The sequence below is a fragment of the Cephus cinctus genome, unplaced genomic scaffold (genome assembly GCF_000341935.2).
Source record: "Cephus cinctus unplaced genomic scaffold, Ccin1 Ccin1_scaffold0593, whole genome shotgun sequence".
Classification (NCBI taxonomy): Eukaryota; Metazoa; Arthropoda; class Insecta; order Hymenoptera; family Cephidae; genus Cephus; species Cephus cinctus.
In genome coordinates this window covers 238,703-252,513 of record NW_014333239.1, presented here as the reverse complement: position 1 = coordinate 252,513, position 13,811 = coordinate 238,703, and the positions used below count along the sequence as shown (strand labels likewise).

The window sequence follows — 13,811 nt, the reverse complement described above, 5'->3', positions numbered from 1 at the left end:
TAAAAATTTACAAGTAAAACTCTAAAATTTGAAAAATTGGTACATGAACAATAGTAATAGTAATTTACAGTTTGCTTCAAACCATTTACAGTAAGAGATTACATAGGATGACAATAGTTGATTGTAAAGAAAAGGCAAAATACGCAAATAATGGCTCCGTTTTAATTGCACGCATAACAGACTGTATAACGATAACTTAAAAACAATTATCGAAAAATTATAGCTAAACAGCATCATCTCATAATTACTATTCAATTAAAGCGTGGTAAAGCTGTGTGGTGGTATTTCTAACTACTTGTTTGCAATCTGATGAACGTATTTATCTGCTTCATCATAATGAGGACTTGTCTCTTGAGCTAATCTTTCAAGCCATGCAGTGAAATGTCTCCTACCTTCGCGAGGATTAAAACATGCCATTCCTAAAATTGCAAAAACAATACTGAAGATATAGCATCATATTATAATATGATCAAGAATATAAGATGTACTTGGTTGTTCAACCTCGCAGGCACCTATAATGTCAACGATGCTAATCTTGTCACCTGTGAGGAATGGATTGTTCTTCAACCTAATATGTTCCAGCTAATCTAGACATTCAATCATATAAACTCAAACTCTCTAAATATTTAGTTTTTGCAGGCTTCCCTTTGAGCATTGGTGTCATAACTGTAAAAGGATACAAAATCAAGTTCTCTCCGTATTGCTTAATAATTTTGATATCTCCAATAATCGTCATATAGTTCTACAAAGATTTACTAAGAAATACCTTGACCAATACAACCTAGTATTATTATGCTTTCATTCAAGGTACTCATAAATCCTTGCTTGATTTTTGGATGATATGGTCATCTACCTTGAATTCCAGATAAAGATATTGCAAAATTGCCACACTACAAAGAAACAATATAGGGTTGATTATATTTTACATTGAATATCTTTACAAAACAACAGGTTACTTATACCCTTTCTATCAGTTTGAATCCATTATGCCCAAGGGCTGGAACCTTTTGAAATGGATTGATCTCTTCATATTTTGGCACAAACTGTTCGCCCTTTTGTAGAAATACTTTGTTCCTTGTCATAATACAGTCTTAGACTCATGCTTCTTACCTAGACTCTCTGTAAGAATATTATCACGTTGTTACTGTTAATTGACACAAGTATTGGTTACTGTGAACATGACATGGGTCTAAAGTTCTCATTGATCATATAATTTGCTACAAAGGTTTATTAATTATTTAATAACGCAAAGGCAAAACACGATAGTTGTACACACCTACTAATCCTTATTCATATTTATTCTAAAGGCTTGCATCAAGGCATTTGCTTGAAGTTATGATTTGGATTATATTTTCATGATAATTGGTTCGTAATGGTAGCCTTGTATAACAGTAAGCAATGAGCTAACCACAGTTCAAACTATCAAATTGTGATGTGATACAATTATCTTGAAATTTCTCGACGATTTGCAGCATTTTGTTTTGTGTTAGGGCCATGCAGATTTTATTTATTCGCGATGTCTAATGTTTCAAACGCTTTCACTGTATACCTTTTGGCACCTGTGCACTGGTAATACAACTATAGGTGATTGATGATCACTTGAATCTCAATTTATTAAGAATGGCGTTCTTGTGTGAGCAGTGCTAGATATGAAATTGATATAGCCACCAATCTCATTCTCATAGCTTTATCTCTCTGTTACACCGTATATCGCCTCCGCGTTATTTTTCAGAAAGTCGGTATCACTTAATTGATGATCAGGCAAGCTTATCTGAGAAAATATACTATAAGAACCAATATTATACTTAGTGTACTCGGGCGTCTTCACAGAAATTTTTCTCTAAACAATTCCAAATAAACGTATATAACTGCCAATTATGTCAGGTAATTAAATCAATTGAAGGATTATTTTAATTTGAATTATACAGTCTTGTCGTGTTTTATTATTGATTTATCCTTTTTCTTTCGACAAAATGCAAGGTAAGTGATTCAAAACTGAGCAAAGGCATTAATTCTATCTCAAAATAGGAAATTGTCACATTGTACGTAACTTTTGTTATGTGCTTATTGGGGTTTAACTTTGTTTTCATGGCATTGAATATTATTCGTTCTGAAATTTCCAACGGAGTCATGATTAATCAATGTCTTCTTGGTTCCAATCTTTTCTATTATTCGATACATTTTCGCATTATCATTGGATGGATTATCTAATTATTATTTAGACTCATATTGGATATACAAATTTTTAAGCAATATTCTTCGCTAGAGCGAACAATACTATTGGTTTGAACTTACGATATTAATTAACAAAGGTCACTGGGAATCAAATGATAAACCATTCTGTTAATTTCTGTCAATTTTTGTCTGCAGCTGCAACGAATGTCAATTGACAAGTGCGTGGGTGCGCAGCTGCAAATAGATGGAGACGCTGGAAAAAATGGCTGACTGCGAGAAGGAGGAGGCTCACAATCTCGTAAGTAATTCGCCTTTATCTAATATTTATCTAATCGCACATTCTTATTGACTGTTGCCTTTTGAGATAAGGGCTATATTTGCCATTAAATTAATCAGAATTAGCCACTGTTTGGTCAAATTGTGACTTGAAATTATTAATGTTAAGGTTATGATTCTTCATTTCACATTATTGCATTTCTGTGGCAGACAATTTTAAATGATGAAATTAATTTGGATCCATTCTGTTTTCAAGTATCATTCATTCAAAATTTTTGTTGCACTTTCAGCAAATGGAATTTGAATGGGTTCTTCATGAGGAGGTACACTCCTCCTTGTCACAGCTGCGAAACATTCTGACAGTATGCAAATACATTATCTTTTTAAACAAGTGATGTTGGTATTATTTACAGTTGGTTTTTCTCTAGGAGTGTGCCCAACGTTTTCCTTTGACCTTATTTGGAAACGATCAGCAGAATAAAACAGACAGGTTTGTTTTCACTGCTCCCCACGACCAGGTCAAATGTGTAATTGTTCTTACAGGGGATAGCATTACTAATGCAGTAAGTTCAATTTTTCAATGCTTTGAAAGTATAATTTTTCATAAGTTTTTGAATTTTTTGTAATTTGTAGGAAGTAAATTTTAAAATACAACGTCAGCAGAATACCACAATGCGAACTAGTATACAGAACGACCATCCTTGGAAGCTTCAGCAAATTCAGGATGCTGCAAATCATTTGCAGCAAGCCATTGCTCATATTGACAATGTTGATCGTCACTACCTCTTTAAAACTTCTGACGAGGTCATGCATGTTCTGGGAAATATTCTAGGTTGTCTCCAACGCAGTAGAACAAGCTTAATTGTTCCTAGAAAAAAAACTATAGACGACCTGATCAAAAGTCGTAACATGGTAGGTCATATCAATTATATCTGCACATCAATAATTAATATCAATTGTGGATGTGAAAGATCATTTCATGCATTTTTTTCATTTCAGAAATCATTAAATCCAAACCTACCTGACAATTTAGCAATCAGTTTTTACATTCAGAGTTATAAATTGGTATTGGCCGTTTATCAGCTGGAAAACTCACATGGAAGTGTGAAATACGAAACTCATCAGGCGGAATGCAGTGTGCCTTGGCTAAATGACGCTCTAGTCTTGCTTACCATATCTTTACAGCTATGTCAGAGGTTAAAAGATAAGGTGGGATATCCTCCCCTAATTTCTAATCCTGCTATGAGTTAGATCTTCGATAACAAATAATATTAATATCTACTTTCGTTTCAATGCAGATCTGCGTGTTCTCGCAATATAAAGACTTCACTGTCGGATCGCGCGTTCCTTCAGCAATGGATTAAGAATCCAAGTTTCGTGAAATTGATGCATCTCATGGAGAATTTATTCAATTGAAAGCGAAAATACTTAATTCTCTGTAAAACGATGTATTTCTCTGACATTCAGCCTATTTTTTTTAGTCATTTACATTTCGGGTCTGTTTATAAACGGCAAGTTTCCTAGTTTTGATCAAAAACTGCGCTTGATTAAAATTATGTGCAAGTTTTGTGTATTGAGCACATTAGGTCAAATGGTTCACTTAATATTGGCGGGAAACTTTTATCCCAATTTTTTTCCTTTCCTTTTCTGTTGCAAGAAACGTTCAATTTTGAATGCTCGTAATACATGGTGCCATTTAGTCCGGAATTTTGATGGTGTTAACCGTAGATGTATGGTAATTCATAATTTATTTTAAAAAAGAATTGTTGTTAGCGTATGGATAGCATTTTTGTAGTTTAAGGCGACAAGTAGTATCGAAAAATGGATAATCTGAAAGATGGCGATGGTGTGTATTTAAGGACGAAAAAAAGTACAACGCAATGGTTACCAGAACTTGCGAAATTTCCGTTCTATCGAACCATCAAAAAACGAGAAACTTGACAAGTACTTCGCCAATTGTTTACGTGCCTAGATCAACGTTTTTTTCCTGCAGTATTTCTTATTTATGAATGTTAACCTTTTAAAACTAGAATTAACTGACCGTTGTTGTAAATCCGAGAAATCTTGTAGTCAACTAAATTAAATATGTGCCCTAAAATATATTGACCGGAATGTATCATGTTGGTGAATCGAATAACGAGTTCGGATTCTGTCAGAGTGAAAAGAGCGCAAGGCCATATACTCCTATGAGACGGATTTTTGTAAATAGTATTATTACTAATTGTAATCGTTATTGTCGTTATTTGTGCTAATTAATCGTGTTCATAATGCGTACGTTTTAACACTGCGTTCTACAAGAATTTAATTATTTATAATACGGGACGAACAGCAGTTGATGTCACTAAGTGTCAAATTTCCGTGCATCGTTTAGTGAAATATTTTTTAGCTATCTGGATTCGACGACTGGTCCGCACTGAGAGCGTTTGTTATCATCACATTGTACCGCATTTGATATCGAAACGTTCCGATGTGTTGTAATGCATCTCGACCTAACAGCTGCCTTCAAAATAATTATCTTGTACAAGCGGCATCTGTAGTTACATTCGAAGGGCATGACGTAACTGCGTTCTATGCAGATATTCGAAATTGAAAAGCCTTCCTTGGTGAGTGACTGTTTTCTTTTCTAATATTTTTTAGTTACTAGGTCAAGACAATTGTATAATTCGACAATAAAGATAGATATGTTGATGTCATTGTGAAGTCGCTCTGTTTTAAAGTGCTGTAAGTTACTTTTCATTTTATTCCTATGAACTTTCTCTTCTCTCTCTCTCTCTCTGATTCTTCTTTATACATAAAGTCTTAACCATAATGATTAATTAGATTCATCAAAAACTTAACTACTTGTTATTATCGTTCAACGGAACATTTTTCCAAGCAATAGAAATTGCACGTTAAAGTCGCTTTTTTAAACATTTTTTCTTTTAGATTTCCTTTATTAGATCACTTATTAATACATGTATCATTTTTATGTCTACTATTCGCGACCAGACAGTTACCAACAGCGCTGTAGATTTTTGCCTAGTGGGTTTTTCCAAAACAAACTTATGAAAATCACAATCATGAAAAATAGAAAAAATGAGTTTATTGCATCAGAGTTTTCACATTCTTCATTGGATGGCTCAAATCGTCTCCTCTTGACAAATCATTCGATATTATCAAGGAACTGGCAGTAGTAAATCGACGATGCCAGAAAAGCTTCATCGGCTGAAAAGATCGGCGAATAATCCATGTAAATAGATGCGCGAATCCTGTTGTACAATATAACGGATCCTAAATAGGAAATTATGCCTCGAGGCAAAACCTTAAAGAGAATTAAACACATGAATTCGTAAGAATCACAATGGAAAGCAAGCAAGCACAGTAGATACATACTGGCATTTTCTTGAAGTAATTGAAGTAAGTCGTAGCTAACTCCATCATGAAGGCCAATGTATAGGAGATCCACATCGGAATAGTCCAGGAGAACTTAATCTGATGCCTAGAACCTCTGGTGATTCTTTCGCAAAAACGGAGCATATCTTCCACTGGAGTGTCATCGGTGATTGTCACTGGAAGTCCTCCGATCGCTTCAGGCTGTTCTTTTAGAGTCTTTTTCGCACAAATTAAAGCCCATGCGGCGTTTCCTAAAGATAACAGAGTAATAATAGTATTCCATTCTACTTTTTTTTTTTCATTTTACTGATACGTTTTGAATAATAGAACTCTTTTTCTTTACCAGCGTACGTCAATTGCTGCTTACCGCCCGCACCGGCGGGTCTTACTAGAGAGTAATTTCCCTTTTTTGCAATCATTAAAATATTTGAAACTAATTTTGAATCCTCTTCGCCGTAGAGTAAAGTCGGCCTCAATGATGTTGTGCGAAGAGTGCCAAGACCTGTTTCAAATGTGTTAATGATTCCTCGTATCGGATCAGGCGTAGTTTTTATTTGCTACTGACCGTTTTTCATGTTACTTCCATCAGCATCCAATATCAGCTTCTCCGCACGTAACTTCGAAGCGGCGTATTCACCAAAAATCAATCTATTTTCATCATTGGGAATCTTCATTTTTGATTCCTGACTGTAGATTACTAGAGCGACAATACCACCTTTTATATAAGATTGAAGAGTGACTTCACTCGAGCTGCAATGTACTATACGAGGTACAGATTCCTCGAGGCAGAGATTTATCAGGTTTTCCGTAGCTGCGAACACTAAACCGTTTAGTCTCATCCTATCTTTTAGTTTTGACATCTCAAACACACTATCTGGACAAACCTAGCACATTGTTCTTGTGTAGCTGATCCTTGTCCACGGGAAATTCATAAGAGACGTATGCTGCACAGTGGAACACTACGTCAACTCCTCTGACAATTTCGCGGCAGGATTCCGGGTTGGTAAGGTCTCTTTGAAAAAGCTTAACTGATTTTCTTCCAGAAAACGGCATTTTTCTTGGAACGATATCCAACCCTCTGATCTCTCGGACGCTCTTATCCTTCTCGAGAAGTTTCAATAGATGCCCGGCCAGGAATCCACTGGCTCCTTCGATACAAATGGATATTTTATAAGTGACGTGCACTAGTCTATCCTGTCATCGATATGATCGAAGCTTAATTTCGAATTAAGTTAAATATTTAACAATTAGATGTTAATCGTGTAAAACTATTTCTATTCCAATATCGCACCTGTGATTAAAACGACTTCACTTTCTTGCAGCGCCATGAAAACTGTACGAGGTCATTAAAATAGTGCTGATTTAACGATTCGTTATACATTCTTGCTGAACTGAGTTCAGTCTTCTCTTGCGTAAGTATCCAAGTTAAATTTCGTATCTGGAATGATTGAAACTCAATGTTTAACGACAAAGACAGAATGCGTTACAATTGTCTTGCAAGTGTGTTGTACATTAAGACGTAATTATGGATCAATGATTTTAGGTATATATCAAGAAAAAAATAGTCTCTTAAAACATTTGGAATAATCCGTTTACTACTCAATATCGTAAGAAAACTATTACACAGTTAAAAATGAGTCAGGTGTAATGATATTTACCACTAAACGGTCATTGGGCTAATTGTACTTTCTCATTGTTAACGAACAAATTAATGTATTCTTATTAAAAAAAAAGATAAATAGCGATCCAACAATTTGTCATTATGTTCATATATTTTTATTCAAAGTACTTTTTTCAGGATTTGTATTTGCATATTCTTTCCCTTACTTCGTTACACACACATCCAATTTTGTTGTCCCATCGATTTTGTTATTTATACGAATAAGAGATTTCCTGTGGTCTACGTTAATTTCGGCCAATATACTCTGAATTTTACATATATCTTTTTCTTTAAAATTAGCTTTTTCCTCTATTGGCATACACTCAGCATTTTTTTTTTCGCTTCTTCAAGCTTCGATCGAGACCGTTTTCTCGCATTTTGATTTTCCATCGACTGTTTTCAGTTGTTCTTAGCATCAACATTCTCCGCAAGATTGTCACACGATGGATCTCGTACATTTCTCGAGTCAACGTTGTTATACTTGACTACTTGATGCATCGATGAATCGTCCTTTGTTATTCCAGTGATAGATTTATTACTGTTCGTTCTCGTATCATATCCCGTATTTGCAGGAATATTTCTTACAGATTTGGAACTCTTGTCCGGTGGTACCGAAACGTATTTGGAATTGTGCGCTGCTTGTTCACTTGGTTTGATTATACTTCCCTTATTTATCGTGTGAGCATTACTCTCATCAGAATTTTCTTCCAAATCATAAGTTCTCAATTTTTTCCTTGGGGGTGACTGATGTACCTTCCTCTCTTTTAAAACAGTTGTTTTTTCTTTGGATTCTACTACTTCTTTGAATTTTGTTGCAACGGAACTCATTTCGCCAATTACATTTTTCTTTATAAATTCAGTCAGGTATTTCTTGCTGTTGAGTTCCTGACACGAGCCGGTGGGTCTTCTGATTATAGAAGTTTTCGAGCAATTGGATATTAATGCTGTGTTATAGTGCGCACGAATGTGCCTCAAGTACTCGACTTCTTCCAGCATAACGTAGGTACATTCTCCAATAGGACAAAACGCTCCAACGCGATACAGAGATCGTACATGTTCGTGAAGAGTTTTTACCTCATAATAGAGTTTATTGCAATGAATGCAGAGGTAAAACCTCCTATAAGCGGCACGTACTTTGAGATAATTTTGCAAGATATTACTTTCCTTTTCAATGCTCATTTCCAGACTTTTATTCCAAAGCCGAACTTTTTTAAAAGTTCCGCTGGACGTACTTTGAGGCTCGTCATTCTCATTTGTATCTTTTACTTCGCTGCTTTCACTTTTACGTGTTTTCATGGATTTATACTTAGGAGTCTGTTGTGTGCTCATTTGCTTAGACTGTACTCTCGACTTATATGTATTGCCGTATTCAACAGATGATTTTTCGTTTCCGTCTATTACACATGGCAAAGGAGATACTTGTTCTTCAACTTCAACGCCTTTCTTTTCCGATACATCATCAATGTCTGCCATCTCAAAATATTTCTTACCTTCTTCATAATTGTTACCATCAGTTACATCATTCAAATCTAATTCCTCTTTGATTCTAACTTCAGTGCAATCAAATGACTCTTGTGCAACAGCCCTATTCTCAGCAGAACTCAGTTCAGATTTGCTATTCAATTTGGATTGGGTAGAAATTTGTTGATATTTTAATGCAGCTGTTATATTTTGTTCCATATTGGACAAATCTTTATGAAAATGGGAATCTGAGTTTAAAATATTATCAACTCGTTTTGAAGTCGCCAGATCCGTGCCAGATAGTTCATTTGAAGCAATTACTAGAGATGGTGTTATTTGATGTAATTCAAAAGATTCTTCACATGAATGTTGAATATCGATGCTTGTTTTCAAACATGTTGTTTCTGTAGTGTCAAATGGATTGATGCCTCTGCATATCAGTTCATTGAATTCTCTACGAGTTCTGGTCAATAAATTAGGTTGAAACAGGAGGGGATTTGAATTTACCAGTGAAGGCAATATCGTAAAAATGTCTTCACGTTTATCAAAAATTATTAATAACTTTTTATTTTGTGACTCAAGGATTTCGACCTTTGCTCTTGGAATTTGAATGTCACTCCTTATGCTGGCTTTTATACTTTTGTCTCCAGCAGACTGAGCGCTTGTCACATGGTCATTAGAAGATTGAGGTTTTTTTTTTATCCTAGATCTGTCAATTTCTTCCACAGATAAATTAGTCCCATCTGCCTCGCAATTGTCACAGGCACTATTTGTTGATTTAGATATGAAGGTACATAACTTTGCAAAGTCTAATTTTGGGAGGATCACAGTCGAAGTTAATGGTGGAGGATGGAAATCCAATTCCTCAGCCTAAAAAAGATATTAGCATGGTATAATTTAAAATGTAGCTACACTTATATCCTAACAAATTAAACATGCATACAGGGTACAAATCTGGTTCAATTTTCTTCAGGTATGATCGCAATCTAATATCACTTGAAGTTACCATATTACGGAATGAATTCATAGCTTTAATGATAGTCCAACACGATCGACATATTAAGTAGGGCCATCCACAATGGTTCTCAATCTGCAAGAATGCAATTATAATATGCATGAAACGTGTTTCTGTTCATATAAACTATAGAATACTTTACTCTCACCTTTATATCAACATTCTTTAAAATGGAGTGATACAAACTGTCAGGTTTTAGCATATCTAAATATATGCTACACTGTAGATCCCATTTAGAAAGGCATAATCTGCACAGTTTATCTAACTCCATTACTTTCCTGTACAGTTTACTTTATTTTCATTTACGCATTCACAAAATATCCTATTTCTAGTAGGACACGAATTAATAAGCTTGGGAGCACCACAGTAAAAAAACGCTATTTCACAGATTTTTTAATATTTTAACTGTTACACGTATGAAGTCTTAATGCGGTGATTCATAAAGCATGATTTTAAGATCAATCAAACCAATAAAAATTAACATTTTAGTACAAAATACATCGAAATCGGCATACTACCAACTCGCCATCTTAGCGCCACTTAACAAAGCTCAAGCATCAAGCGACTCTATTGGCTTGTATGGTTTGGTGTGGGTGCAAAACGCAGCTATCAGCTGGCATAGGAACTCTACTGGTTCTGATTGGTTGTTGATCATGACTCTAAGGGATACGTTCAGAAACCTCTCTAGGGTCGAGTCTGGTATCATTCTATCCTCTTCATAATAACTATAATAGAAAGAGACACAACGTGCTCAAATTACCCTGATGTGAGTAAGATTTCTGAACGCACCCCAGGCATCTACAGTTGTCAACTCAACATGCATGTGTGTATTGCACTTCGCTAGGCAATCGCCCGAGCATCTTCATGGTCAACATGAACAGAAATTAGCCGATAGAGTCAAACAGAGACCGATATTTCATCTGGAACTGTAATTTTTTAATTGGTTTTCTAAGTATACTAATTACATATTACTAAAAGTGATGTCTTATATGTCACCTTACGCAGGTAATTATGGTTATTCTGTAAATGTGAGCAAAGGAGTAAAACAACTGATGTGAACTGATATGAACCATAAGTTCGGCTTACTAGAATCTGAATAATACGAAGTCAATCACGAATGTATCGAATAATGGAGTCCAAGAGGAAATGGGCGCATTTGCGAATTAAGGTACCTGGCTTGTTTTTAGCTTTTAATATGCTGGCGAATACAGAACTGTTAGGGTGTCTTTTCACGAGCAGCAAACCTAATGGTTTCAGCAGTATAAGAAACGCGCTGATTGTTTGATTCTGCTCATGGGGTCACATTTGGTGAAAGCAACCAATCAGCACGTTTCTCCTGCTGCTAAAACCAGTTGCTTGCTGTTCGTGAAAAAGCATCCTTGTCTGGTACAGTGAAAAAAGAAAAAGTAAAATCTTTTTAATAAGTCGTCTATTCGAGGTTTAATTATGTTTACGTAGTAATTTAAATATTCGCAAATATATACGCAATCAGGTGCAATGCGAGTTATAGTAGCACCCAACTAGCTGTAGTGCCGCAGGGCATGTGGGGTGGGTGGCGTTAGAATTTGTTGGCCAGCAGTATCCCTCGGCGATGTACCCTGGCTAAACGTGTAAACGAAACGAGATAAAAAGCTCGATGTTTGACGACACCCGGCTATTTTCACAAACCCCTTTGAGCCGTGATGCTAGTTGGCTTTGCTTGCCTCTTTTGCTTTCAATATCTTGCCTGGCCCTCGTTCATGTTTTATTTGATTGGTTCAGAGTCCTCTTCGAGACTGGCTGGTGGCAACCACAGGGGGATGCCACCAGTCAGCATTCTGCATCCCCCCGTCTATACCTTTCAACTTTCATCTTTTCGTTTCCACAGTCCCACTTGCGGCACGGTATTCTTCTGCACATTTACCAGTTTCATTCTACTAGCACTTGCAATGTCTAAGATGTCTTCCGCAATCCGAATATCGCATTCATATAGGATCAGTGAGAATCTACGCTTTTTCTCTGCACTGATTGTGAGTAAGGCAGTAGCAGGCAGTAGCAGGCAGTAGCAGGCAGTAGCAGTAGTATCGAGCAGGTAGCAGCAACAGCAGCAGTGAGCCGACACCATCATCCTCAGGAATATATCACCACGCTTGCCACACGAGTAAATTCTTCGAATGGCGGAACGGGTTGGTTAGCCAATGGTAGTGGCGGCGTTGGTGGTGCTGGTAACAGAGAATCAAGAGTAGCGTCCTTTCCAAGAGGAAGGGAGCAGTCGATTAATTGGAGAGGAATCGATGGCTGGTGCTATCGTAGACTTCCGTGAAATTGTGTTTCCATTGATTTATGGTGTGGCACGCTCTTGCAACGTGCGCTTCGTCCCTGACTCCCTGTTTTCCTGTCTCACTCCCCGTTCTACTCTCATTCTGCTCTTGGCTGGATGTTCCGGACGGGTAGAGCACCCCTTTAGATTTGCGATGGCTCGTTAAAACTGGGTATAATGGATTTACAACCATTTGAGGTAGGGAACCGAAAAAGACGAGGTGCATTGTTAACAGCGCGCGGGATCGCAATATTTCCTAGGGGATAGAATCGTGTTATGAATTACTGACTAAGAGGAGAGAGAGGGGAGGCAGCATGAAAAAGGGTTAGGGAAGTCGGATAGAAATGGGTGGAAGGTGGAAACGACTCGGGCGATCATATAGTCTATAGCTATGGCGTGTACCGCGTAGCTTAGTTCGAGGCGACTCCGCTCTCTTTCGTATATTTCATTACGCGGGCAGTTCCGGCGCAATAACAAATAACCGGAAGCAGAAACAGAAACAAAACGTTGTCGCGAGATAAAGTTCGCAACGTGCGAGTTGCGATTCCGGCTGGCTGGTTGGCTGGTTGGCTGGTTGGTTGGCTGGCTGGTTGGCTGGTTGGTTGGCTGGCTGGTTGGCTGGCTGATTCCCCGGCGGTTCGGCACAGTTCGGTATCGCGAACAAAATCCACTGACACTGCCCGCCAAGAACGCGCAACTTTTCTTATCACTTTATGTCGGAAAAATATGGCCCCGGGCATTCGTTAAGATGTCTTGCTATTTCGAACCACGGCCGACCTGCAAAAGTGCTTCCCTCCCTCTTCTCACTCCTCCTCCTCCTCCTCCTCCTCCTCCTCCCCCTTCTCTTGGCCCATCAATTCTTCAAAGCTCCTCGAGAGGAGCCCAATCGAGAGATCTCTTCGCGGTGCGGCACTCGGAATGGCAAGGGGGCAAAGGGCGAAGGAGGCTGGAAGACGAGGAACGAGGATGCAGCAATGGGAGGCTGTGCGCCGCCGTCTGGCGCGACGGCCAAATAGACGAGCTTCGCCGAACAATTTGCTTTTTCACTTTTAACACCCACCGGTCAAACGTTTCGTTTAGAACGCGACAATTCAAGTGAATAATTTTAAAGATTCGACTGAACAGCTGCGGGAAATAATTGTTAAATAAATGTATCAGATAAGAACACACATGTCCAGATTATTGTGTCAACTGTGATTACCTTTTCTCTATTTATGAAATTAAATATAAAGCAATCCCGCCGTGTGATTATAGTATATTGCAATGTAAGGTAATTGCGTTAAAAATTCTAAATTGAAAATTTTCACATCGAGTCAGGTACTGAAAAGGAGAATAACAATTATGGCATCTGCCTCTCTCTTGCTCAATCCCTAGGTATTCTTTTCCTTGAAAATCGCTCCTGAGGAATAAGAGAAAGGGCGGGAGAGAAAAATGCGAGAATTCGAGAATGAAATGTGCGGCATGCCGTTCCTCTTATCGGCGTACTTGAATTTCGGAAAGCCACCTAAGTCTCTGTATATCCGTCTTTTGTGGAATGGATGGAAGTGGGGGGA

At 37.5% G+C, this 13,811-nt stretch overlaps 4 protein-coding genes across 9 annotated transcripts; 1 reads left to right on the top strand and 3 right to left on the bottom strand.

The window, feature by feature from the left end:
• Nucleotides 1–140: 140 nt before the first annotated feature.
• Nucleotides 141–1,822, bottom strand: LOC107268813. The gene is given in 5 exon segments (XM_015741942.2): nt 141–419; nt 489–587; nt 854–890; nt 963–1,119; nt 1,277–1,822. Coding segments are annotated over 4 exon segments (384 nt in total). The 5' UTR covers nt 1,083–1,119; nt 1,277–1,822; the 3' UTR covers nt 141–291.
• A 29-nt stretch (nt 1,823–1,851) lies between these two features.
• Nucleotides 1,852–5,151, top strand: LOC107268820 (protein rogdi). Its single transcript, XM_025086113.1, has 7 exons — nt 1,852–1,980; nt 2,371–2,473; nt 2,742–2,813; nt 2,880–3,014; nt 3,085–3,363; nt 3,451–3,660; nt 3,750–5,151. The coding sequence occupies exons 2-7, from the start codon at nt 2,420–2,422 to the stop codon at nt 3,813–3,815; spliced, it is 816 nt and encodes a 271-aa protein (XP_024941881.1). The 5' UTR covers nt 1,852–1,980; nt 2,371–2,419; the 3' UTR covers nt 3,816–5,151.
• Nucleotides 5,152–5,513: 362 nt separating this feature from the next.
• LOC107268819 (3 beta-hydroxysteroid dehydrogenase/Delta 5-->4-isomerase type 2) lies at nt 5,514–7,790 on the bottom strand. 6 transcript variants are annotated; one of them, XM_025086109.1, is made up of 7 exons: nt 7,651–7,790; nt 7,115–7,261; nt 6,708–6,971; nt 6,389–6,634; nt 6,167–6,325; nt 5,824–6,074; nt 5,514–5,752 (listed from the first exon to the last, which is right to left on the bottom strand). In XM_025086109.1, the coding sequence occupies exons 2-7, from the start codon at nt 7,149–7,151 to the stop codon at nt 5,594–5,596; spliced, it is 1,116 nt and encodes a 371-aa protein (XP_024941877.1). In that variant the 5' UTR covers nt 7,152–7,261; nt 7,651–7,790; the 3' UTR covers nt 5,514–5,593. The 6 variants fall into 6 exon arrangements, with proteins under 6 accessions (XP_024941877.1, XP_024941876.1, XP_015597440.1 ...); XM_025086108.1 differs by having other exon boundaries at nt 7,613–7,743; XM_015741954.2 differs by lacking the exon at nt 7,651–7,790 and adding an exon at nt 7,482–7,613.
• LOC107268816 lies at nt 7,397–10,522 on the bottom strand. The gene is made up of 3 exons (XM_015741950.2): nt 10,108–10,522; nt 9,888–10,034; nt 7,397–9,814 (listed from the first exon to the last, which is right to left on the bottom strand). The coding sequence occupies exons 1-3, from the start codon at nt 10,228–10,230 to the stop codon at nt 7,883–7,885; spliced, it is 2,202 nt and encodes a 733-aa protein (XP_015597436.1). The 5' UTR covers nt 10,231–10,522; the 3' UTR covers nt 7,397–7,882.
• Nucleotides 10,523–13,811: the final 3,289 nt, after the last annotated feature.

What these genes read in the sequence shown, in the direction of transcription:
- LOC107268816 (XM_015741950.2), bottom strand. Translation starts at nt 10,230, where the DNA reads ATGGAGTTAGATAAACTGTGCAGATTATGCCTTTCTAAATGGGATCTA. An exon ending in TAAAGAATGTTGATATAAAG is followed by an intron (nt 10,035 to 10,107) that starts GTGAGAGTAAAG and finishes GCATTCTTGCAG; the next exon opens with ATTGAGAACCATTGTGGATG. An exon ending in TTGAACCAGATTTGTACCCT is followed by an intron (nt 9,815 to 9,887) that starts GTATGCATGTTT and finishes TATCTTTTTTAG; the next exon opens with GCTGAGGAATTGGATTTCCA.
- LOC107268820 (XM_025086113.1), top strand. Translation starts at nt 2,420, where the DNA reads ATGGAGACGCTGGAAAAAATGGCTGACTGCGAGAAGGAGGAGGCTCAC. An exon ending in AGGAGGAGGCTCACAATCTC is followed by an intron (nt 2,474 to 2,741) that starts GTAAGTAATTCG and finishes TTGCACTTTCAG; the next exon opens with CAAATGGAATTTGAATGGGT. An exon ending in TGATCAAAAGTCGTAACATG is followed by an intron (nt 3,364 to 3,450) that starts GTAGGTCATATC and finishes TTTTCATTTCAG; the next exon opens with AAATCATTAAATCCAAACCT.
- LOC107268819 (XM_025086109.1), bottom strand. Translation starts at nt 7,151, where the DNA reads ATGGCGCTGCAAGAAAGTGAAGTCGTTTTAATCACAG. An exon ending in TGGAAGTAACATGAAAAACG is followed by an intron (nt 6,326 to 6,388) that starts GTCAGTAGCAAA and finishes CATTTGAAACAG; the next exon opens with GTCTTGGCACTCTTCGCACA. An exon ending in GCAGCAATTGACGTACGCTG is followed by an intron (nt 6,075 to 6,166) that starts GTAAAGAAAAAG and finishes TGTTATCTTTAG; the next exon opens with GAAACGCCGCATGGGCTTTA.